Source organism: Heteronotia binoei, chromosome 9, assembly GCF_032191835.1.
Source record: "Heteronotia binoei isolate CCM8104 ecotype False Entrance Well chromosome 9, APGP_CSIRO_Hbin_v1, whole genome shotgun sequence".
In the NCBI taxonomy this organism is placed as follows: Eukaryota; Metazoa; Chordata; class Lepidosauria; order Squamata; family Gekkonidae; genus Heteronotia; species Heteronotia binoei.
In genome coordinates this window covers 10,831,746-10,855,330 of record NC_083231.1, presented here as the reverse complement: position 1 = coordinate 10,855,330, position 23,585 = coordinate 10,831,746, and the positions used below count along the sequence as shown (strand labels likewise).

At 46.9% G+C, this 23,585-nt stretch overlaps 1 protein-coding gene across 1 annotated transcript in view; it reads right to left on the bottom strand.

Moving 5' to 3' along the window:
* Nucleotides 1-1,764: 1,764 nt before the first annotated feature.
* Nucleotides 1,765-23,585, bottom strand: part of PPARGC1A (PPARG coactivator 1 alpha) — a 194,235-nt gene continuing 172,414 nt past the window's right edge. Inside the window, exons 8-13 of the mRNA XM_060246222.1 lie at nt 21,299-22,214; nt 15,191-15,295; nt 14,906-15,026; nt 9,586-9,707; nt 8,430-8,581; nt 1,765-2,968 (exon numbers count right to left, since the gene is read on the bottom strand). Of these exons, the coding sequence (XP_060102205.1) occupies nt 2,865-2,968; nt 8,430-8,581; nt 9,586-9,707; nt 14,906-15,026; nt 15,191-15,295; nt 21,299-22,214 (1,520 nt within the window). The 3' untranslated portion in view covers nt 1,765-2,864. The remainder of the gene's footprint in view (nt 2,969-8,429; nt 8,582-9,585; nt 9,708-14,905; nt 15,027-15,190; nt 15,296-21,298; nt 22,215-23,585) is intronic.

Genomic DNA, 23,585 nt, shown 5'->3' with positions numbered 1-23,585 from the left:
AAATTCCTTTGAGAATCTACTTTATACACATTTGGAGGATATATATCGAGGTGGAATTCTAGCAGAAGCTCCTTTGCATATTAGGCCACACACCCCTGATGCAACCAATCCCCAAGAGCTGACAAGGCTCTTTTTTGTAAGCTCCAGGAGGATTGGCTACATCAGGGGTGTGTGGCCTAATATGCAAAGGAGCTCCTGCTAGAATTCCACCCGTTTATATCCAATTCAAAGCAGGCTTCATCTCAACAGTGAACAGATTTCACGTGCCAACATCAAGTCCAGTTTCCAGCGGCCCCGAAGCTTTTCAAAGGAGTGAGCCTCTGGCATGAATCGGGACGTCATGGGCTCTTCACGCTTAAGATTGAGACTTCTGCACCAGCAACGAGTCCTCTTCCAGTGATAGGAGGAAAGCAGTACCCTGGTGCAGAAGCAATGACTCATGAAAACTACCACCATGCTACAAATTTCTTTCGTCTTTAAGGTGCTCTCGGACTCTTGCTCTTTTCCACTGTTCTAACCACAATCCTTTTCAGATGGCTACAACCATGCATGCTGGAACCTTGCCAGGTTCTCTCAATCGCACAGCAGAGCTACTGAGCCAAGCCTCTTTCCCTTCAATTGGCTGAGGTTCCTCCCCATCCTGGACCCCTGGGGGAGGGAGGAAAGAGCCAAAGCTTCCTTTGCCCAGTCCCCTGGATCCCGTGGGAGAGCTACAAAGAAAGCACCTTTAAGACTAACGAGTGCTAATGTTTTAAGGCTTTTTTTTAAAAATCTTTTGTGTTTGCATCCTTTATAAAGTTTGTATCTCTGCTTCCTGGCATTACATTTTATGACACTCATGGCCCAGCTGACAAGGTCTCATTTATGTCAGATCTGACCCTCATGAGTTTGACACCCCTGCTCTGGGGTCTCAGGCATTTCACATCGCCTATCTGCTGATCACCAGCCCCGTGGCGCAGAGTGGTAAAGCTGCAGAACTGCAGTCCGAGCTCTCTGCTCATGACCCGAGTTCGATCCCGGTGGAAGCTGGGTTCAGGTAGCCGGCCCGAGGTTGACTCAACCTTTCATCCTTCCGAGGTCGGTCAAATGAGTACCCAGCTTGCTGGGGGCGGGGGGGGGGGAGTGTAGATGACGGGGGAAGGCAATGGCAAACCACCCTGTAAAAAAGTCTGCCGTGAAAACGTCGTGATGCGACGTCACCCCAGAGTCGGTAACGACTGGTGCTTGCACAGGGGACTACCTTTAGCTTTACCTGCTGATCACTTTAGCTGGAGATGCCAGGGACATACAGCAGCTCTCCGGGGACTCTCATGTCGCCTACTATTTAAGCCTTTTCATTGGAGACACCAAGAATTGAACCTGGGATCTTCTGCATGCAGAGCAAATGCTCTGCCACTGAGCCACGCCCCTTCCTATCACGTGTGTCACGAGCAGCAGGTGTGTTCTCAATGGTAGCCCCTCCAGGATGCATGGTTGTAAACGTCTGAAAAAGGACTCTTACTGCTGGTAGATGCTGATGCCACAGTCCTAGGAGAACAGCGGGTTTCTCAATGGGGGATCCGGGCAGCTACACGACAGCCAGGCTAACGAGTAAATGGGGCCTCGAAGTACTCGACTGTGGTCGAGCCATGGCCAGTGTTCTTAGATCAGCCCATTAAAGGAGTGATAGATGATGTGCGTAAAGCATCAATATTTCTGCACTCAACACATCCACACGCACTCATTCGCACACTTCTCTCTCTCTCTCTGTTTTTTTACAATCAAATATATATATATATTATATAAGCATAAGTTCAGCTTTCTAAATAGGTTAGTGTACAATATCGTTTCGCTTTGTATAATTACATCTGAATATTCTTGATTAAGAAAAGTTTCAGCGTTTTTTTTTTTAAAAGAAGGCTGCATTTACAGTGCATAGCTGTAACCAAAAGTAGAGCGTCGTCTCGTCAACACGGTTATGTACAGAAAATAAAAATACTCCATTTAGCATCTGTAAATACTCAGCTACACGAATGTAGTGAATAATCTAACTGTACACCCCAACCCCAGCCCAAGAACCTAAGAGATCCCCCCCCCCTTGACGCACTTGCGGTGGATCACGGCAGCTTACCCAGTGGACAAGGTTGAGAGTTATTTTTTTTTTGGGGGGGGGGGGGATGTCTGAAAATTTCCCCATATGAGATGAACATTGCGGACCCTGACATGGATGTCACAATTTTAAAAAGGCAGAACTTTTAAAATGCCACAGAAGTTTTTCATCCTTCCACATGTGTGTGCGCGTGTGTGTGTGTGTGATACACACGCACACACACATACACGTCCTCGCAGGAAAACACCAATGGAAAGAGGCGGCGTATTTTTTTTTTTTCAGGAACTGTAGTATTTCTTCAGGATTGTCATCGTATTAAAACATGTCGCGGGAAGCTCGTTGAAAAATAAAGAACTAAAAAACACATCTCTCTCTTGGATATCAGCAGCGGAAGTTTTGAATTTGCTTTGTTTGGAAAACGTCGTCTGTACATATTTCAAAGTTCTCGTTTTTCTGGGTTGTTTTTTTTTTTTTTTTAAAGTATCTCTATGGAACTGCTGCCATTTCAAGTGGTTTCCACTTGGCACTCTCTACGAAGATCAAAACCCTCATCCTCTTCGCCCTGAGACCTGGGGGGACACCCGTGCACAAATGAGACTACATTTTGTTTCTTCATTCCTTAAGCAGCTGTGTCCGTGTAAACCATGTTTTCAATACAGAGAGTGTAGAGTAGGTGAGATCTGTTAGCGCGACTTTCTTCTTTGTCCGTTTATGGAAGGACGTGATGTCCATGAGGTATTCGCCACCCCTCCGCTATCCTTGGCCGTAACGCACGTTACCTTCGCAGGCTCCACTGCGCCTCTCTAAGCAGGCTGTCAAAATCCATAGAATCGTACTTGCTCTTGGTAGAAGCAGGATCAAAATCATCAGAGTTTGAATCTGGAAGAGAGTGGGGAGGGGGAGAGAAAAGATTGACAAAAGAAACTCAACGATTAGGCTACCCGCAGTAGTAGCTTCTTCGTCACAGGAGAAAAAGGCTGGGTACGGACGGGCAGCTTGGGATGGCAGCCTCCCAGCTCAGAAGAAAAGCCAGCAGCTCCGTAGCTAACCAGGGACCCACGGGGCCTGGTCCCCTGACAGTTTTGGGGGCCCTCCTGCATGATTTAAGGTTATAGGTTTATTAAATTTATACCCTGCCCTCCGCGCCGAGGCAGGCTCAGGGCGGCTTACAATATTCATAATAACGAGACTAACACGTCAGAGCATCCTCATAATAAAATCAATTAAATTTAAAACAATTTAAAACAGTTGGTGCTAATAACATGCTGGTGGTTTTTCAGGTTCGATGACGTCAGTATTTCCTGGAGAGCCAGTTTGGTGTAGTGGTTAAGTGCGCGAACTCTTATCTGGAAGAACCGGGTTTGATTCCCCACTCCTTCACTTGCACCTGCTAGCATTGCCTTGGGTCACCCATAGCTCTCGCAGAGCTGTCCTTGAAAGGGCAGCTGCTGTAAAAACTCTCTCAGCCCCACCCACCTCACAGGGTGTCTGTTGTGGGGGGAGAAGATATAGGAGATTGTAACCGCTCTGGGTCTCTGATTCAGAGAGAAGGGCAGGGATTAAATCTGCAGTTATTCTTTTTCTTAGCAGGGGTGTCAAACATGCAATTCGGGGGCCGAATCAGGCCCTCGGAGGACTCCTATCAGGCCCTCAAGCAACTGGCTGTCATCTACTTTCTCCTCCCTCTCTCTTGCTTCCTTCTGCATCTCAGCTTGCTTTGCAAGGCTTGCTCAATCGCACAGAAGCTACAGAGCAAAACCTCTATTTTCTCTTAGCATTGCCTTGGGTCACCCATAGCTCTCACAGGAGTTGTCCTTGAAAGGGCAGCTGGTGTGAGAGCTCTCTCAGCCCCACCCATCTCACAGGGTGTCTGTTGTCGGGGAGGATGGTAAAGGAGATTGTGAGCCGCTCTGAGACTCTTCGGAGTGGAGGGCGGGATATAAATCCAATATCTTCATCTACCTCACAGGGTGTCTGTTGTGGGGGAGGAAGGTAAAGGAGATTGTGAGCAGCTCTGAGACTCCTTGGAGGGTGGGATATAAATCTAATATCTTCATCTACCTCACAGGGTGTCTGTTGTGGGGGGTGGGGAGGAAGGTAAAGAAGATTGTGAGCCGCTCTGAGACTCTTCGGAGTGGAGGGCGGGATATAAATCCAACATCATCATCTTCTGCTGCTGTTATAAGTCTCAAAGTCATCTGAAAGCAAGCTGGAAGAGTGTGGTCTTACAAGGCCTTGCGGAACTGGGCGAGGTCCCGCAAGGCTCTAACCTCTTCCGGCAGCTGGTTCCACCAGTAGGGGGCTGCTACTGAGAAGGCCCGATCCCTGATTTAAATCACATGGGAGGGGCATCCAGGAGCAGCTGCGGCCCCTCCCATGCCATTTATACAGCTCAGAAATCAGCTGATTGGTGTGTGTGTGTGGGGGGGTCTAAATTATGCAGGAGGGGTGGCAGGAGCACTCACCAGCCTCCTCCACGATTTAAAGGGCCTCCGCCCCCATGACCCCGTCCCCCTGCGGTCGCTAGCTACAAGGCTGAAAGCCGACACAGTCCGAGGCACCCAGTGGTGGTCAGATAGGGTGTGCCTGCTACCGGAAGGACAGGCTGCGTGCCCTCCAGGGAAGCGGTCAGACCACTCAAGCACATGCGAGGCGCTTCTAGGCCATCTGAACGACAGGGAAGGTGACAGAGACGTGCTTCAGAGATTAGCCACCACTGAGTTCTGCTGTCCTGATGCTTAGGTTTACCAGCACCCCCCAACACTCTTGTCCCAATATACCGCTACATAAATACGCATGGTTCTTTGAAATAAAGGCACGGTAAGGGTTGTTGACGTGAAGGCAATTGATGGCAAACCACCTCTGAATGTCTCTTGCCTTAAAAACCCAACAGGGTTGCCGTAAGTCAGCTGTGACTTGGTGGCCAAAAAATGGTATTAGCCCAGGTTAGCCTCCTGAGTGACTTGATGGCATTTTCTTCCACCGCCCCCTTTAATAAAAACAAACCCAGAAGGACAAAATGAAATTCTGAGGAGGCAAAGATTTGAAGAACCAGGGCTTTTTTTGTAGCAGGAACTCCTTTGCGTATTAGGCCACACCCCTCCGATGTAGCCAATCCTCCTGAAGCTCACAGGGTTCTTAATACAGGGCCTACTGTAAGCTCCAGGAGGATTGGCTCCATCAGGGGTGTGTGGCCTAAAACGCAAAGGAGTTCCTGCTACCAAAAAAGCCCTGTGAAGAACTATTCTCCAAACAGGGGTGGTGGTGGGGGAAACCCCTTAGAGCAGGCCTTCTCTTTGTGATGAATAACGATCCAGTAGATCCCTTTCTGGCAGCCTTATTTTATACTCTAGATTTTTTGAGGTACTAGAAACGCCCCTGACTTCATCACTGCGAACATAAGTCAAATCAAGTCAGGTCTTCAATCCGTCTTTGCTGGTTTGTTATCAGCTGGCATTTGAACAAATGATTTGCCACCTTTTATATTTTCATCACCGGGGCCTCTATCTCTTGAACAGTCAGCTGCCTCTCCCCGGCTTTACACTATCTATTTAGCCAGTGAAGTGAATGATAGCATATTCACTGCGAACAATGCATATCGCCTTTATCACTTCTACTCCGAGAAGACATCAATTGGTTAGGGGGGATATGGATTTGTATTCCCTTCGCGCATCACACAAAGAAGAGGACAGAGCGTACGAGATTTCATACAGATTGTGTTATGGCGTTATACAGAAATCTTAACGAGAGCCGTGATTAATTTACAAAGACCATCCCTCCCCCCAAACACGTAACGAGACATAAGAACATAAGAGAAGCCATGTTGGATCAGGCCAATGGCCCATCCAGTCCAACACTCTGTGTCACAGAAGAACATGAGAGAAGCCATGTTGGATCAGGCCAATGGCCCATCCAGTCCAACACTCTGTGTCACAGAAGAACATAAGAGAAGCCATGTTGGATCAGGCCAATGGCCCATCCAGTCCAACACTCTGAGTAACAGAAGAACATGAGAGAAGCCATGTTGGATCAGGCCAATGGCCCATCCAGTCCAACACTCTGTGTCACAGAAGAACATGAGAGAAGCCATGTTGGATCAGGCCAATGGCCCATCCAGTCCAACACTCTGTGTCACAGAAGAACATAAGAGAAGCCATGTTGGATCAGGCCAATGGCCCATCCAGTCCAACACTCTGAGTCACATAAGAACGTAAGAGAAGCCATGTTGGATCAGGCCAATGGCCCATCCAGTCCAACACTCTGTGTCACATAAGAGAAGCCATGTTGGATCAGGCCAGTGGCCCATCCAGTCCAACACTCTGAGTCACATAAGAACATAAGAGAAGCCATGTTGGATCAGGCCAATGACCCATCCAGTCCAACACTCTGTGTCACATAAGAACATGAGAGAAGCCATGTTGGATCAGGCCAATGGCCCATCCAGTCCAATACTTTTAAAGCCCTCTATGGCCGAGGACCTGTCTACCTTAGGGACCGTCTCTTTCACATGTTCCCCAAAGGGTACTTCGATCTGGAACATAACATTTTCTATCGATCCCCAGGCCGAGGGAGGCACGACTGAAAACTACTAGAGATAAATCTTTTTCCATCGCCGCCCCCCATTGGTGGAACCCACTGCCGGAGGAGGTCAGAGCCTTGCGGGACTTCGCCCAGTTCCGCAAGCCCTGCAAGACAACACTATTCCGGCAAGCCTTCAATTAAACTGCTGATATAGTGGTACTGAGAACACCATCGAAAATTAATCTAATATTAGCGCCAAACTCTTTTTATTGTTTTAAACTGTTTTAATTGTTGGAACTGATATTTACCGTGTCTAATGTTGTGAGCCGCCCTGAGCCTGCTACGGCGGGGAGGGCAGGATATGAATCCAATAAACCTCAACCTACTCTGTGTCACACAATGGCCAAAAAACCCAGCTGTCGTCAGGACGTCCATCAGTGGAGCCAGGGTACTAGAAGCCCTCCCACTGTTGCCCCCCCCCCCCAAGCACCAAGGATACAGAGCATCACTGCCCCAGACTGAGAGCTCCATCAATATGCTGTGGCTAATAGCCACTGATGGACCTCTGCTCTGCTGTAAGCTCCAGGAGGACTGGCTACATCAGGGGCGTGTGGCCTAATATGCAAAGGAGTTCCTGCTAAAAAAAAGCCCTGGAGGTCCCATAAGCCAGTTGCAATTGAACTGTGCTTTCTACTACCAGGTGACCTTCCTAGGGTTGCAGATCTAGAGGTGAGACCTGGGGATCCTGTGGAATTACACCTCATATCTGAACTACAGAGATTAATTCTGCTGGAGAAAATGGCTGCTATGAAGGGTGAATTCCATGGCACCCTACCCCCCTGGGGTCCCTGTCCTCCCCAGGTTCCACCCCCAGATCTCCAGGAGATCTCCAACCTGGATGGCAGCCCTACCGTCCCATCGTCTGCCAGCGGCTGGACGACCCTACCTCCCGCATCACCAGAGAAACGTGCGGCCTGCTGAAAAAGGGCATGCCAACTTGGCTTCCAGATAGGGTTTTTTTTGTAGCAGGAACTCCTTTGTATATTAGGCCACACACTCCTGATGTAGCCAATCCTCCTGGAGCTTACAGTAGTAGTAAAAGACTGCAGATTTATACCCTGCCCTTCTCTCTGAATCAGAGACCCAGAGTGGCTTACTCTCTCCTATATCTTCTTCCCCCACAACAGACACCCTGTGAGGTGGGTGGGGCTGAGAGGGCTCTCACAGCAGCTGCCCTTTCAAGGACAATTCCTACAAGAGCTATGGCTGACCCAAGGCCATTCCAGCAGCTGCAAGTGGAGGTGTGGGGAATCAAACCCAGATAAGAGTCCGCACACAGCTCCTGAACTTTTTTGAGAGTTCCACCTCCTCCTTCCTACCATGTCCACTGAATAGTAGGTGCAGCTGCATAACAATCCCTGGATGAGCCCCACCACCTATTTGTCTACAAAACGACCCCTGGTCTGCACACTTAACCACTACACCAAACTGGCCCTGTTCTAAGAGCCCTCTCAGTCCCACCCACCTCACAGGGTGTCTGTTGCGGGGGGAGAAGATAAAGGAGATTGTGAGCTGCTCTGAGACTCTGATTCAGAGAGAAGGGCGGGGTATAATTCTGCAATCTTCTAAGCTCTTGGAGGATTGGCTACATCAAGGGGTGTGGCCCAATATGCAAAGGAGGTCCAGCTACAAAAAGAGCCCTGCTTCCAGATAAATGTCAGTAATTTTTTTTCTCTCTGCCTGAAAAACAAAAACTGGTATAACTCAATGACCGATCTCCCCATTAAACAATTCGTTTCAAGAACAGCAAAGGTCGTACCTAGGTCTGCATAGTTAGACTTGCAAAATTGCTTGTGTCTGCAAAAATACAACTCTAAGTCGGGCTCGCTGGACCTGCGCAAGGTGAAGCCATTTTCCAGAGCAGCAAAAGCATCGCAGGTGTAGCGGTAAGTGATGAAACCGTAGCTATCCCTGTAATTGCAAAGGAAACACAAAGCTGGGTGAGTGAAAATTTTAAAAGCATCCATGTAACCCAGGGGTGTCAAACATGCAGTTCAGGGGCCAAATCAGGCCCCCGGAGGGCTCCTATCAGGCTCTCGAGCAACTGGCTGTCATCTGCGTCCTTCTCCCTCTCTCTCGCTTCCTTCTGCATCTCAGCTTGCTTTGCCAGGCTTGCTGAATTGCACAGGAGCTACAGAGCAAAACCTCTGTTTTCTCCATTGGCTGAGGCTCCTCCCTTGGGGAGGAAGGGGGGGGGAGAGCTTGCTTTGCCAGGCTCTCTCAATGGCACAGCAGAGCTACTGAGCCAAGCCTTTCTTCCTTCTATTGGCTGAGGCTCCTCGCTCCCCAAGCCCCCTGGGGAAGGAAGGAAAGAGCCAGTGCTTCCTTTGCCCAGTTCCCTGGATCCCATGGGAGAGATAACAAAGAAAGCACCTTTAAGACCAATGAGTGCTAACGTTTTAAGCATGGTTTAAGTTTTTTAAATATACATATATATTTGTGTTTGTCAGTGTCCTTTATAAAATTTATATCTCTGCTATCTAATCTTAAAAAAGGTACACACATGGCCCGGCCCAACATGGCATGGCCCAACGAGGTCTTGTTTATGTCAGATTCGGCCCTCCTAACGAATGAGTTTGACACCCCTGTAACCCTTTCTTAAATGGGAAGAATCCAACCACCGGGGGGAAGGGGGGGCTCAGAAAGCTCACGCCAAAATCACTGCATCCATTCATCAGCACAATTGTCCTGTCAGCCTTATTTCTGGGTCAGGAAATCACAACTATAGCAGAACGAATAAATAAGGGGAGAAACGGAGCGGGGGTGGGGGGTGGGCTCTTAAAAATGTAGAACGTTATTAGTCATAGCACTTTTGGGGTCAGCCCTCATTCCCATGAGCTGTCACATTCTCTCTCTTTAAAAAACACAAATATGGAATCTTCTAAACAAGGAAGGATCTTCAAGGCCCATTTTACCCGTCATCCTGTAGATTTACTGTGCACTCCTCAATTTCGCCAAAAACTTCAAAGCGGTCCCTCAGTTCTGCTCGGGTGATGTCAGGTCCAATTTTCCCAACGTAAATTACGCGCCGCTCTTCCTGTCAGTGAAGAGATCAGAATTTCCTCATGAATAAGCAGAAAAATGGTGAGCATTGGAACAGAGACGCATAAAATTGGGGTAATTTATCTTCCCAGGGGGCGCAAAAAAAGAGGAAGAGGAGCAGGTTTTTATATCCCACTTTTCTCTACTTGAAGGAATCTCAAAGTGGCTTACAATTGCTTTCCCTTCCTCTCCTCATAACATGCACTGCTTTGGTAAGAGGGGGTGCGAAAGTTCTGAGCAGGGCTTTTGTTTGTAGAAAAAGCCCAGCAGGAACTCCTTTGCGTATTAGGCCACACCCACCGACATCACCATTGTTTCGCACAGGGCTTTTTTGTAGTAAAGAAGACGACTGCAGATTTATACCCCGCCCTTCTCTCTGAATCAGAGACTCCAAGCGGCTTACAATCTCCTTTCTCTTCCTCCCCCACAACAGACACCCTGTGAGGTGGGTGGGGCTGAGACAGCCCCTTTCAAGGACAACTCCTGCGATAGCTATGGCTAACCCAAGGCCACTTCAGCAGATGCAAGTGGAAGAGTGGGGAATCAAACCTGGTTCTCCCAGACAAAGAGTCCACACACTTCACCACTACACCAAACTGGGTTAACTACACTTAACCGCTACAATAAACTACCCCAAACAGCAGGAACTCATTTGCATATTAGGCCACACCTCCTGACACCAGGCCAACCGCAACTGCGTTCCTGTGCATTCCTGCTCAAAAAAAAAAGCTCTGGTTCTGAGAGAATTGTGATTGGTCCAGGGTCACCTATCAGGCTTCATGTGGAAGAGGAGGGGAAAACGAAACACCGGTCTTCAGATTAGAGGCTGCAGGTCTTAGCCTCTATACCACGCTAGCTCTCATAGATCCACCACTATGATCTGAAATGCAATGAGATGATACCCTGACAAGGAGAATGTTCACACTTCTGACTTACCTCAGCACACTGATGCAAAAATGATAGCAGCAGTGCCTTTTGGGTAGAAAAAGCCCAGCAGGAATTCATTTGCATATTAGGCCACACCCCCTGGCCTGGGAGCACGTGGCAGGTCAGATCAGCTCTGCTCCTGTGGGCTCCTACTGAAAAAAAAGCCCTGGATAGAAAAGGAGCTTTTTTTGAGCCGGAATGCACAGGAACACAGTTCCAGCTGGCTTGGTGTCAGGGGGTGTGACCTAATATTCAAATGAGTTCCTGCTGGGCTTTTTCTACCAACCCCCCCCCCCCCCTGGATAGAAGCATTCTACAACCCTGGAAATGGGCAGAATTGTAGACCGAGTAAGCTGGACTGGGTATAAAGGTAAAGGTAGTCCCCCGTGCAAGCACCAGTCGTTTCCGACACTGGGGTGACGTCGCATCACGTTTTCACGGCAGACTTTTTACGGGGTGGCTTGCCATTGCCTTCCCTAGTCATCTACACTTTCCCCACCCCCCAGCAAGCTGGATAATCATTTTACCAACCTCAGAAGGATGGAAGGCTGAGTTGACCTGGAGCCGGATTACCTGAACCAGCTTCAGCTGGGAACGAACTCAGGTCGTGGGCAGAGCTTAGGACTGCAGTACTGCAGCTTTACCACTCTGCGCCACAGGGCTCTTACGATCAATCCTAGCATCCCCCAGATTCTTAGACAAGAATAACGGGCGGGGGAGTAGTAATTTTTGAAGATTGCAGAGCTTGAGGGCGAAAGGTTTCGCTTCCAGGTCAGAGGTCAGAATTGACTGATAATTCGAACCAAACCACCACTTCCTTTGTAACTGTGACCAAAATGTTTGCCTCGACTACAGCCAGTCGATGACGAAAGCTGACGATTGGAACAAAGTCTCTTGGCGCACCTTCAGCTCTAGAAATGCGCGTACAGCAGGTGAGAAAAACGGAAGCCCGACTCCCAGCGCTGTCTTCATGACTCGCAGCTTTGTCTTCATACTTTGTTCCAATCGTCAGCTTTCGTCATCGACTGGCTGTAGTCGAGGCAAACATTTTGGTCACAGTTACAAAGGAAGTGGTGGTTTGGTTCGAATTATCAGTCAATTCTGACCTCTGACCTGGAAGCGAAACCTTTCGCCCTCAAGCTCTGCAATCTTCAAAAATTACTTCTCCCCCCCTCCCCTTATTCTTGTCTAAGAATCTGGGGGATGCTAGGATTCTTTTAGGCTGCCTCTATTCCTAACAAGCCCTGTCTTGGAGCAGGGACGGATTCAGCTCATAAATCAGGGAACAGTAAAGACCCCAAGTGTATAGCAATATCCTCAACCCCACCCCCGGAACCTCTTATCAAAACAAAAAAACCTAACCGTGCTGAACCACTTGATAAGAAACAATTTGGTTGACACTAGCTATTGAACCTAAATGACTGACCAGATGGAGCAGAACGTAACAGCAGACTTTGTAATACACTTCCCTCTCAGATAATATATCTAGATTGGGAGGGGGGGCATAATGTTTCGCGCACCAACAATGAAAATGTAATAGAGCTATGTGAGGGGAATAAATACTGCATATGCTTCCATGAGATTTGTCATGAGGATGATTATTTTTGGATTTTATTTGCTTGTTTTCTTTGCATTTCGGCAGGGGGGGGGAGGAGGGATGACCTTGCCAAAACTGAATAAATCAAGGTGGTGGTGGGGGGGGGGGAAGTTTAGTAAAGCACAATTAAGGGAATAAGTAAAAATGACCGAATCACAGAAATTCAGATTTTAAAAGTGAAATGCGCCATATGTTGTTTGAGAGATTGTGCTAACGGTTCCCTCAAATGGCACAGCGTCGTGGCTAAGTAACCCAGGGCATATGGTGCATTTCAACTCTTGCAAAGGCTTACATCACCTCTTTGGCAGTTCCAAAAGGATCACAATGCTGCCTTCGTGGCCTTTTTTTCTAAAGACACCTACATTTATCGGGGTCAAGAGGAGCAACACAAAAGAACTCCAAAACTACCTCTCAACGGCACAAAGTACAAGTCAAGTGTATCTTTAAGACCAACAAAGTTTTATTCAGAATGTAAGCTTTCGTGTGCTCCAAGTACACTTCATCAGATCTGATGAAGTGTGCTTGGAGCACATGAAAGCTTACGTTCTGAATAAAACTTTGTTGGTCTTAAAGGTTAACTTGACTCCTACTTTGTTCCACTGCTTCAGACCAACACGGCTGCCCATTTGGATCTATCTCTCAATGGCAATTTTTTCATTTAACCCTCTGTTGTTGCTTCCTGCCAGTTTGGTGTAGTGATTAAGTGTGCGGACTCTTCTCTGGGAGAATCGGGTTTGATTCCCCACACCTCCACTTGCATCTGCTGGAATGGCCTCGGATCAGCCATAGCTCTGGCAGAGGTTGTCCTTGAAAGGGCAGCTGCTGGGAGAGCCCTCTCAGCCCCACCTACCTCACAGGGTGTCTGTTGTGGGGGGAGAAGATACAGGAAATTGTAAGCCGCTCTGAGTCTCTGATTCAAAGAGAAGGGCGGGGTATAAATCTGCAATTCTTCTTCCTCTTCTTCTCTCGTCAACTGGCATGCTCTTCCAGCTCTCACTCTGCTTCTCTAAATGTACTGTTAGCACTACATCCCCACCTTTGTTTCCTTCAAGAATAAGGAGAACTTTTGCAGAGGCAGAGAAGGGGGGTGGAAGAATAACAGTGACATTTGGGGGAGGCCACTGTGGAGAGAATTGCAGGACAAGCCGCCACTGGATATCAGTCAGAAGAATGGCGCTCACTTCAGCCAATCAGCAAAATTGCTCAAAAAAATTGTCGCTTAAAGGCAGTGTTCCTGTACCATTGGTATTATGTGCCTGTATCTGCCTACTTGCAGCTGTTGAGGGAACATCTACACTAGGCATGGGCACGAACCAATACACAAATGACAATTCGTGCATGAAACAGGCCTATTCGTGGTTCGTTCCGAACTGGTTCGGATCTTGGTGATTCATTTGGTTTGTTTTTGCAGTTTGTTTCCCCACCCAGCCTGGTGCTGATTAAATCAATTCTGAGGCAACGCTGGGGACTGACTTCCGGGAGCCCTAGAAACACCCACGGCAGTTGTTCACAGCTTGACTGGCAGCTCCGGGAGCCAATCATGTAGCTCCTATTCTGCATCACATAGAGAGAAGAGTGAGAGCTGAAGCTGAGCTTTCCCGGGGGCACCTGATTTGGGGGGCTATAACTCGGTCATTCCAAATCCAATCTTCACCAAACTTGGAGGGCGGGTGGCGGAGAGCCTGCTGAAGACATCTGGTGAGTTTTACACCTCCCAAACCAAATGAACCATGAATTAGTTCAGAAATCAAATTAATGATGAAATGAAACCAACCACCATTTCCCCAGTTTGTGCCCATGCCTAATTTACGCTAGCTAAATTCCAATTTCTCTGGGAAAAGAATGTCTGTGCGTAAGACTAGCAAGTTCTAATGGAGAATTCTTGGCACCCTTGCCAAACTATAGCTCCCGGGATTCTTCAGGGGATTTCAAGAATCATACCATCACAAAACTATGTCGCGAATATTTGCCATGGTCTATCCGCATCACAAGGAGCCCCACGGTGCAGAGCGGTGAAGCTGCAGTACTGCAGCCCGAGCTCTCTGCTCATGACCTGAGTTTGATCCCGGTGGAAGCTGGGTTCAGGTAGCTGGCTCGAGGTTGACTCAGCCTCCCATCCTTCCGAGGTCAGTAAAATGAATACCCAGCTTGCTGGGGGGAAAGTGTAGATGACTGGGGAAGACAACGGCAAACCACCCCGTAAAAAAGTCTGCTGTGAAAACATCATGATGTGACGTCGCCCCAGAGTTGGAAATGACTGGTGCTTGCACAGGGGACTACCTTTCAATCCACATCACAGAAGACCCTGTAGCCATGGTGGATTTCTATGGTTCTCTGCATCCATGTGCCATCTATAATCCATAACAAAACCCTTCTTCTAACACAATGTTCAATGGCTATTGAATGTGGTAAGCGATGATTTACAGGGGCTTTAAAATATTACATTTTAAAGGCAAAAGCGAGCGCTGAAATGAAAGCAGAGCAGGAACACGAGAGATCAGTACTACTGAGAAATGCATGCGAAAAGATTAGCTTGTGCATTTTTGTTTGTTCAATCTGGAGGAGGGAAAAAAGTCACAAAAAAGTCTTGGCGCTTTTTTTAAAAAAAAATAATCTACAAAAGAAAAACAAATCTCTTTCAAGATGAAAGTTATCTGCATAGAGCTTACAATCGCTTTCTGCCTCTGCCTCTCCCTTTGTTTGGCCCTTTCGGATTCCCGTTTTTCATACTCTTTGCGGTATTCTTCCCTCTTCAGCCTTTCATGCTGATATTCCTCGTAGCTGTCATATCTAGGGAGACATAACTTAATCATTAAATCATACAGCTGAATTTCCCAGAGGTACAATGGAAGGCGTGAGCGGGGTTTTTTGGAGCACGCACCCCCCCCCCCCCCACAAAGCAGTATGTTAAAACTCTGAAATACAATACATATAAATATGGAACAATGTTTTACCTGGGTCTACGGCTATATGGTGATCTGGAGCGTGATCTTGAATACAAGGGAGAACATCTATATGCCCAGGGTCTACAGTGACCAGACTCTTGATAAAAGGAAGATCTGTTAGGAGAAATTTTTTTTAAAAGAACACTTGTTTTGATGGCTTACTATCAGTGATTCACATTACATGCCTATCGGTTCCCTCAGATACAAATTCAACACTTCTCCCCAGCTATTTGAAGGATTTCAACGATAATTCGGGCTGATTGCCTAGCCATCTCACATCATCAGAACTTGTTTGCTGGATCAGACTATCTAATCCAGAAAATCTGACTCTAGGAATAGCTAGCCAGATTCCTCTGGGAAGCTTACAAAGGGACCCCGATGCACCTGCCATTCTGGGTCAGTGGACCCAAAAGTTCAATGAGCACTGCAATACTTCCAGTTCTCGTGGATGTCATATGCCTTGGTGTCACTTGTATCGATTAGTAAACCAATCTTCCAACAACATATCTAATTCTTTTTTTTTAAAAAAAAAATCACAACACATTTTGCAGCAATAAATTCCTTAGTGGAGAGCCAGTTTGGTGTAGTGGTTAAGTGTGTGGACTCTTATCTGGGAGAACCGGGTTTGATTCCCCACTCCTCCACTTGCACCTGCTGGAATGGCCTTGGGGCAGCCATAGCTCTGGCAGAGGTTGTCCTTGAAAGGTCAGCTGCTGTGAGAGCCCTCTCCAGCCCTACCCACCTCACAGGGTGTCTGTTGTGGAGGAGGAAGGTAAAGGAGATTGTGAGCCACTCTGAGACTCTTCGGAGTGGAGGGCGGGATATAAATCCAATATCTTCTTCTTCTTCTAACCGTGTACTTTGTGAAGCTGTCAGCCAGGAGTGGCCCCACTGCATTCTTGAGAGCCACATGTGGCTCTTCCACATGTATTACATGGCTCTCAAAGCCCTCCCCCCATCGGCTGGCTTGGAGAAGGCATTTAAAGTTAAAGTTGCTTTCTTTACACCTCCCCTCCCCATCTTCCTTCCTTCCTTCCTTCCTCATTCCCTCGTCTAAAGAAATGTGCATGCATACGAAAGCTTACATTCTGAATAAAACTTTGTTGCGTAAAGGTGCTACTGGACTCCTACTTTGTTCAACTTGGCTCCCAGCTATGGAGATCAATTCCCCTTAGGGTTGCCAGCGCCACGCTGGGAAATTCCTGGAGATATGGAGATGGAATCTTGGGACAGTGATGCTTCGGGAAAGAAGCAACTTTAGCAGCGTATAATGCCATAGATTCCACCCTCCGAAGCAGCTATTTTCTCCAGAGGAACTAATCTCTGTCATCTGGATAGTAGTTATAATTCTGAGTGACCTCCAGCCTGTCAAGCCCCGAGATTCCCAATAATGAAGTCCTTTGTTTTATTTCAAATAGACTGGTTTATTCAGGAATTCAAAGCGCTTGACACAGCCCTCAACCTGGAGGTTGCAACCAAATAAATCAAAAACACTCTGTGACAAATGTTATTGCAAAATATAATTCATACAAGGAAAAAAGTGCATTTCAGCAACCTCATTGTTTTACATACCATGTGTGCATATTTCTGCACATATATTCAATAGTGTGCAAATAGTGTAAACATAAATAAATCGAATCAAATCAAATAAATAAAGCATAACAATGTACCAGGGAACAAAATGCAGGCTCACCAATGTACCCTGGTACAGTGTTATTTTTATATTGTAAACTGATAAATTTGTAATGAATGTATTTTTGTAATTTTGTAATGGATATACCTTTCAGAATATTGTGAATATTTCCCACACATATACCGCAAGTTTTGCAAGATGCTTCCTGGAGGAAGGACCTGGCCATCCAAAACGGGCTTTACTCTGCTAGTGATCCGTTGGAGCTCTTTTTGAATTTATGATTGGGACTTATTTATGATTTGGACTATTTGCACACTGTTGAATACATGTGCATAAATATGCCCATGCAGTATGTAAAACAATGAGGTTGCTGAAATGCACTTTTTTCCTTGTATGAATTATATTTTGTAATATTTTTCAGAGTGTTTTTGATTTATTTGGTTGCAACTTCATTCCTCTGTGTAGCCTATTGTGTATCCTCACCTGGAGGTTGGCAATGGTGGTTCTTACAGAGGCACTAGTGTGGAGGTTGGAATATATGTCAAAATTCCTTGCCATGTTTTGTTATATATTTTAAGCTGCTTGCTTGCTTTGCAGATATTGTGTCTAATTAGTATCAAAATAATCTGGGCCCCATAGATACCTCAGCACAAACTGGCTCTCAAGGTTATGAGATATCTTGTGGTGTATGTAAACGTCTCCCTTTGATGCTCTTGTGAGAACTAACTTGCTAAGGCGCACTTCTGGTGCTTGAATTCTGGGGGGGGAGTAACGGTTACAGATAAAGGCATGTAACCTGGATACACCCTACTCAGTTTAGATCAGGGGTGTCAAACATGTGGCCCAGATCAGGCCATTGGAGGGCTCCAATCAGGCCCCCAAGCAATTGGCTGTCATCTGCTTCCTTCTCCCTCTCGCTCGCTTCCTTCTTCATAACAGCTTGCTTTGCCAGGCTTGCTCAATTCCACAGGAGCTATAGAGCAAAACCTCTATTTTCTCCAGTGGGGAGGAAGAGGGGGAGGGAGAGCTTGCTTTGCCAGGCTCTCTCAATCGCACAGCAGAGCTACTGAGCCAAGCCTCTCTTCCTTCTATTGGCTGCAGCTCCTCCCCCTCCTGATCTCCTGGGGAAGGAAAGAAAGAGCCAGAGCTTCTTTTGCCCAGTTCCCTGGATCCCATGGGAGAGATATAAAGAAAGCGCCTTTAAGACCAACAAGTGCTAATGCTTTAAGCATGTTTTATTTTAAGGTTTTTTAAAATCTTTAATTGCATTTGTCTGTGTCCTTTATAAAGTTTACATCTGTGCTACCTAATTTAAATAGGTACACATATGGCCCAGCCCAGCAAGGTCTCATTTATGTCAGATCTGGCCCCCATAACAAATGAGTTCGACACCCCTGGTTTAGACACTTTTCCGTGGAAGTGTCTGTCATCTGTCATTCAAATAAACACTTATCCTGACTACACGGAGAGTGTCTTTTATTGAAGATAGCAGCAGAGTCGACAAAATATGGCATTATGTTTCCTCAAACTCTGCTCTCCCTAGGCTCCATCCCTATAATGTCCAGGAATTTCCCAGCCTGGAGTTCTCAACCCTCTCTTCTATGACCCCAAATCATCCGTTCAGCTCCCACAGCAAGAGGGAGATCAGAGTCTGGGGCTCACAGACCCTGCTCTGAAGCGCTAACTGATGCACCAAACTGGCTCTCCTAGGGTAAAGACAGCACAACCGAAGTTACAGTAACTAAGTAACTAAGAATGTAATGAAACAAAATCATGCAAATAGGTTCAATAGAAGACTAAATAGCAATGGACGAATGGGACAGAAAGTCTCCCGGTAAGATTTCGAAATGACACTAAACTCCAAAAGGCCTTGGAGCCTTTTGGAGTTTAGCGCCATTTTGAAATCTTACGGGAGACTTTCTGTCTCATTTGTCCACTGGGAATTGGATTTCTGATTACATTTTATAGCTATGTGCAGTCTTTGGACGCATCGAAAAAGAACCTTGCGGGTTTTGCAGCTTTCTGCAACTTACTGATGCATCCGAAGCACGCTGATATTTTTTCCTGAGCTTTCGCCTTTGATTGAGCGATGTGGTAGCAGCCCCCTATGCTAGAAGAGGATATGAAGCATGAATAACCAAGTCGACCTCCTGTTCGTTGGGACTCCTTGGATGGAACGGTGGAACTTTTGGGGAATTGTTACTGCTGTTTAGTCTTAGTTTACTGCTGTTTAGCCATTGTGTAGAAAAACAGGTGGTGGAGCTCATCCAGGGATTGTCATGCAGCTGCAATACCATTCAATGGACAAGGAGGTGGAACTCTCAGGAGGAGGCGGAACTCTCAGAAGGAGGAGGTGGAACTCTCGGAAAGGTTCAGGAGCTGTGCTCCTGGGAGCCTCCCACTGAATCTGAGGCCTGCTTCTATTGAACATATCTGTATGATTTTGTTTCGATACATTCTTACTTATTTGGTCACTCTAACTTCGGTTGTTCTGTCTTTATCCTGCAAGTGACCTCTCTCCCTTTGGCTTTCATAGGGCGGCTGCTGTTGAACAGGAGCGAGCGGCCAGGCCCACTTCAGCCACGCTAGTCAGGTGGTATCAAATCATCGAGAGGGTGCTGCCAGGCCTAAGGCTGCTGAACTCCAGGTGGGGCAGGACAAAAAGCCCAAAGGCATCCACGAACAACCCACCTTACTATGAAAAACTTGATATAAATAAATACTTCTTAAAGAGACGATAGATGTAATACATCATTACAAAACCATAAACAAAGGGGAGGGATGGTGGCTCAGTGGTAGAGCATCTGCTTGGGAAGCAGAAGGTCCCAGGTTCAATCCCCGGCATCTCCAAAAAAGGGTCCAGGCAAATAGGTGTGAAAAACCTCAGCTTGAGACCCTGGAGAGCCGCTGCCAGTCTGAGAAGACAATACTGACTTTGACGGACCAAGGGTCTGATTCAGTATAAGGCAGCTTCATATGTTCATGTAAAGGCAAGAAAATAATCCCCCGAAGACAAAAGTCTTAACTTTCGAACAAAAGTTCCTTTCTTGTTGATAGAAATCCGGGGAGAGCCTTGAAAAGCCGTGAAGTACAATTCCAAAAGAGCTTCCATGTTGTTCTTTGGGTTACTCTAAACTCCAGGAGGGACCTGGAAATCTTCCAGAATTACAGCTGAACACTAGGCAACAAAGTTCCATCCTCCTGAGGAAAACAGCTGCTTTGGGGGGTGGGCTCTGTGGCATTGAATCCAGGTGATGCCTCCTCCCTCCCCAAAACTCTGCCTTCCTCAGACTCCATCACAAAATCTTTAGGAATTTCCCAGCCTGGAGTTGGCAACCCTTGTCAGGCCTGGTCCCAAGGATCCTTCCCTCAAAAGGCCAAAATAGGCCAGGGAAGGGCCCCTCCCATTACTGACAGAACCAAGCTTGGGATACTACAGTTGCCTAGCAACAGCCCCTGAAGGAATCAGTTTTTTAAAGCTACAAGCACTCGTTTATCATTTTTGGCTCTTTAAAGCTGCCCAACACATTTTTTTTTTAGATTTCACATTTTCTCTGCAAACCTAGGGCTCTTTTCGGGTTTGTAGAAAGATCCGTCTTGCCCTGTCTGTTCACAGCTCCATTCACCGGATCTAAGAATATTAGAATATGATGATGTACGGTCACGTAGAACTAGCTCAGTATCTGAGTTAGTGTGAGCTAGCTCACAGTTTTTTAGCCTCCAGCTCACAGATTTTTGTCTCAGCTCAGGAAAAATGGCCCTAGAGCAAACTAATTTATGCAGGGGCTCACAACCTTAATGCCAGTAGCTCACAAAGTAGAATTTTTGCTCACAAGACTCCACAACTTAGAGGGAGCATAGGTTAGCATCAGGGGTTTTTTTTGTAGCAGGAACTCCTTTGCATATTAGCCACACACCCCTGATGTAGGAATCCTTCCAGAGCTTACAGCAGGCCCTGTACTAAGAGCCCTGTAAGCTCTTGGAGGATTGGCTACATCAAGGGTGTGTGGCCTAATATGCAAAGGAGTTCCTGCTACAAAAAAAGCCCTGGAGGTCCCATAAGCCGGTTGCAACTGAACTGTGCTCTCTACTACCGGGTGAAAGAAAGAAAGGCAAAGCCAAGCCAAGCCCTGGTTAGAATCGCAGATTTCTCAAGGATTTGGTTTCCATGTGAGCCAGCTTTCCATTTCCGGCACACAGGAATCTATCTATCTATCTATCTATCTATCTATCTATCTATCTATCTATCTATCTATCTATCTATCTATCTATCTATCTATCTATCTATCTATCTAGGGGAGATTAAAAATGACGCCCCCTTATGGTCCAATTCTATCTTATGGGCCCACAGAATACAACAGACTCCATACTCAATTTGGCGCACTCCCCGCTGGCGTCCGGTGAAAGCGCCCCGCTCTGCCCACCCCTAGATCCGGCCCTGCCAGCACACCCCATTTCGCGCAGTCATTCTTTCTAGCTGGTACCTGGAAGAGGATCTACTGCACGGCGACCTCGATCTCGACCGGGAATATGGAGAACGGGAACAAGACCTGTGCTGAGGAAAGGTCCTTGATCGAGACCGTATCCTTTTGTATCGTTGAGAAAGTAAGGATTTGGGTGGAGATACCAAATCTCTGCCTGGAGAGTTAAGGGAAGAGCAAGAAGGCGACAGATCAAACAAGGAGTAGGTTTGCGTTCCATCCCACGAGCAGCACAGTTTGTCACATTCGTCTTCGCTGTCGTCCCAAAGACCATCCATTACCAGCCCTGAATTTATAAACATAGGTAGTCTGGAAAATTGTTCGTTGCTATAATGGCTGTCCCTCGGTTCACCGCTCTTAGGGGTCTCTTCCTCAAAAACAGCTTGGCTCGGGTGACCAAAGTGCTTGTTGAGTTCAGCCCGGATTTCCTGGTCTTGGAGCTGTTTCCGGTGGTTGTGTTGTGAATCCTGCGGGCTCACCTGTGAAGTCTCTCTCTTGCCGTACTGGCTGAGTGGGGTGAAAGGAGAACAAAGATGACACTGCCACCCGGGCGAGCAGCCTTTTATTTCTACTTGTCCGGAATCTTGTAGTTCCTGGGGTAGGTTGAGACGTACTTCTGTTTTGGAGTTAACAGACTGACAGTAGTCGTGGTCACCAAACAGCCGCAAACCAGGCCGTTTCGTCTTCCTCTCCTCATGGCCGACAGACAGAACAGTTGTCTTGCTAAGCTGTGCATACAGCTCCGACTGCACTGGGCCCTTCCGAAGCGAGTTAGGTCCTTGAGAGCTGGAAGACTCACTACAGCGGGGTTTTTTGGAAGATGGCACAACAGTCTTGCATGATGACTTCGGCTTTGGCGAAGTCCTAAAAGGGTTGTCTTGGTTGGCTTTGTGAGGAGGGGTGGTGGGTGGAGTTAGGCCTGAGAAAAAGCAGAGGGGGGAAAACACAAGAAATCAGGAATGTGTGAACTCTAGGCTACGTCTTTCAGGGTTCTTTTTCTAACAGGAGCTCCTCTGCATATTAGGCCATGCCCCCTGATGTAGCCAATCCTCCTAGAGCTTACAGTAGGCCCTGTACTAAGAGCCCTCTAAGCTCTTGGAGGATTGGCTACATCAGGGGGGCGTGGCCTAATATGCAGAGGAGCTCCTGCTAGAAAAAGAGCCCTGATGTCTTCCCATATCCAGGTTTTCCAGTACATTATGCTACCTTCCTTCCATCAACTCCCTCATCAAAACAGGTCTTCCCTTGGAAGCCTTTGGTTCAATTCCCTCATGTTCCTTCCTTAATGAAACCAAGACTAAACCTACCTGGATTACCATCTCCATTTTCTTCTCTCAATCCACCACCTCCCCAGTGTCAACTGCTTAGATTGTACCCTCCACAGGATGGGGAGTTTTACTTTTATTACAATAAACTGAAGTCACAAAAAGCAGTTTTCTACTAATCCTTTTAGCTGCGTGGACTTGTTTCAACTCCTCCTCACACCATGTGGTAAAAGCAGATCTTGAAAAAGGAGCAAATGTCATTTTTCCCCTAACCAGAATTGCCCTAAGGAGAACTGAGGCAACAATAGCATGGGAAATGCTTTAGGGTGGGCTTCCTTCTCCCCACCAAGTGGTCCTGATCTTCCAAACTTCTGGGAGTGGCAGGGGAGAGACAAACTGCATAAGCTCCAACGCTGTTAAAAGTATGGTTTCAAGAGAGCACCCAAAACGTGATCCACTGATTGTGGGAACATTTAGTGCTTTGAATACAAAAGCTGACCATCTCAATGCCTCACTCAATGCCACGGACTACCAACTACGTGTGACTTTGCTCACTGTATTGGATTCCTCGTCTGATGAAGTGTGCTTAGAGAGCACATGAAAGCTTACGTTCTGAATAAAACTAAATTGGTCTTAAAGGTGCAACTTGACTATTTTGTTCTACTACTTCAGACCAACATGGCTGACTACTTGGACCTATTATACAAAACATACACTGAAGAAATTTCATAAAAATGACAGTCCCTTCTCCTATGTCGAATACAAAAGTTGACGGTCTCTCTCTCTCTCTATGTATATACACACACACACACACACACACACATATACACCACCCTCTCCCCCCCCTATATCTATAAATGGCTTTTTTTTCTTTTAATGGAAAAAGAGTGCCAGAACTCTCAAGAGGGAAATGAAGGAGAAATACATGGGTGTCCCTAATGAACTCTGGAAAGTATTTTGGGAATTTTATTTCCCTGAAGAGGTTCCGGAACTCCCTTCTATTGGGTTCCACCAGGAAAAAAAGC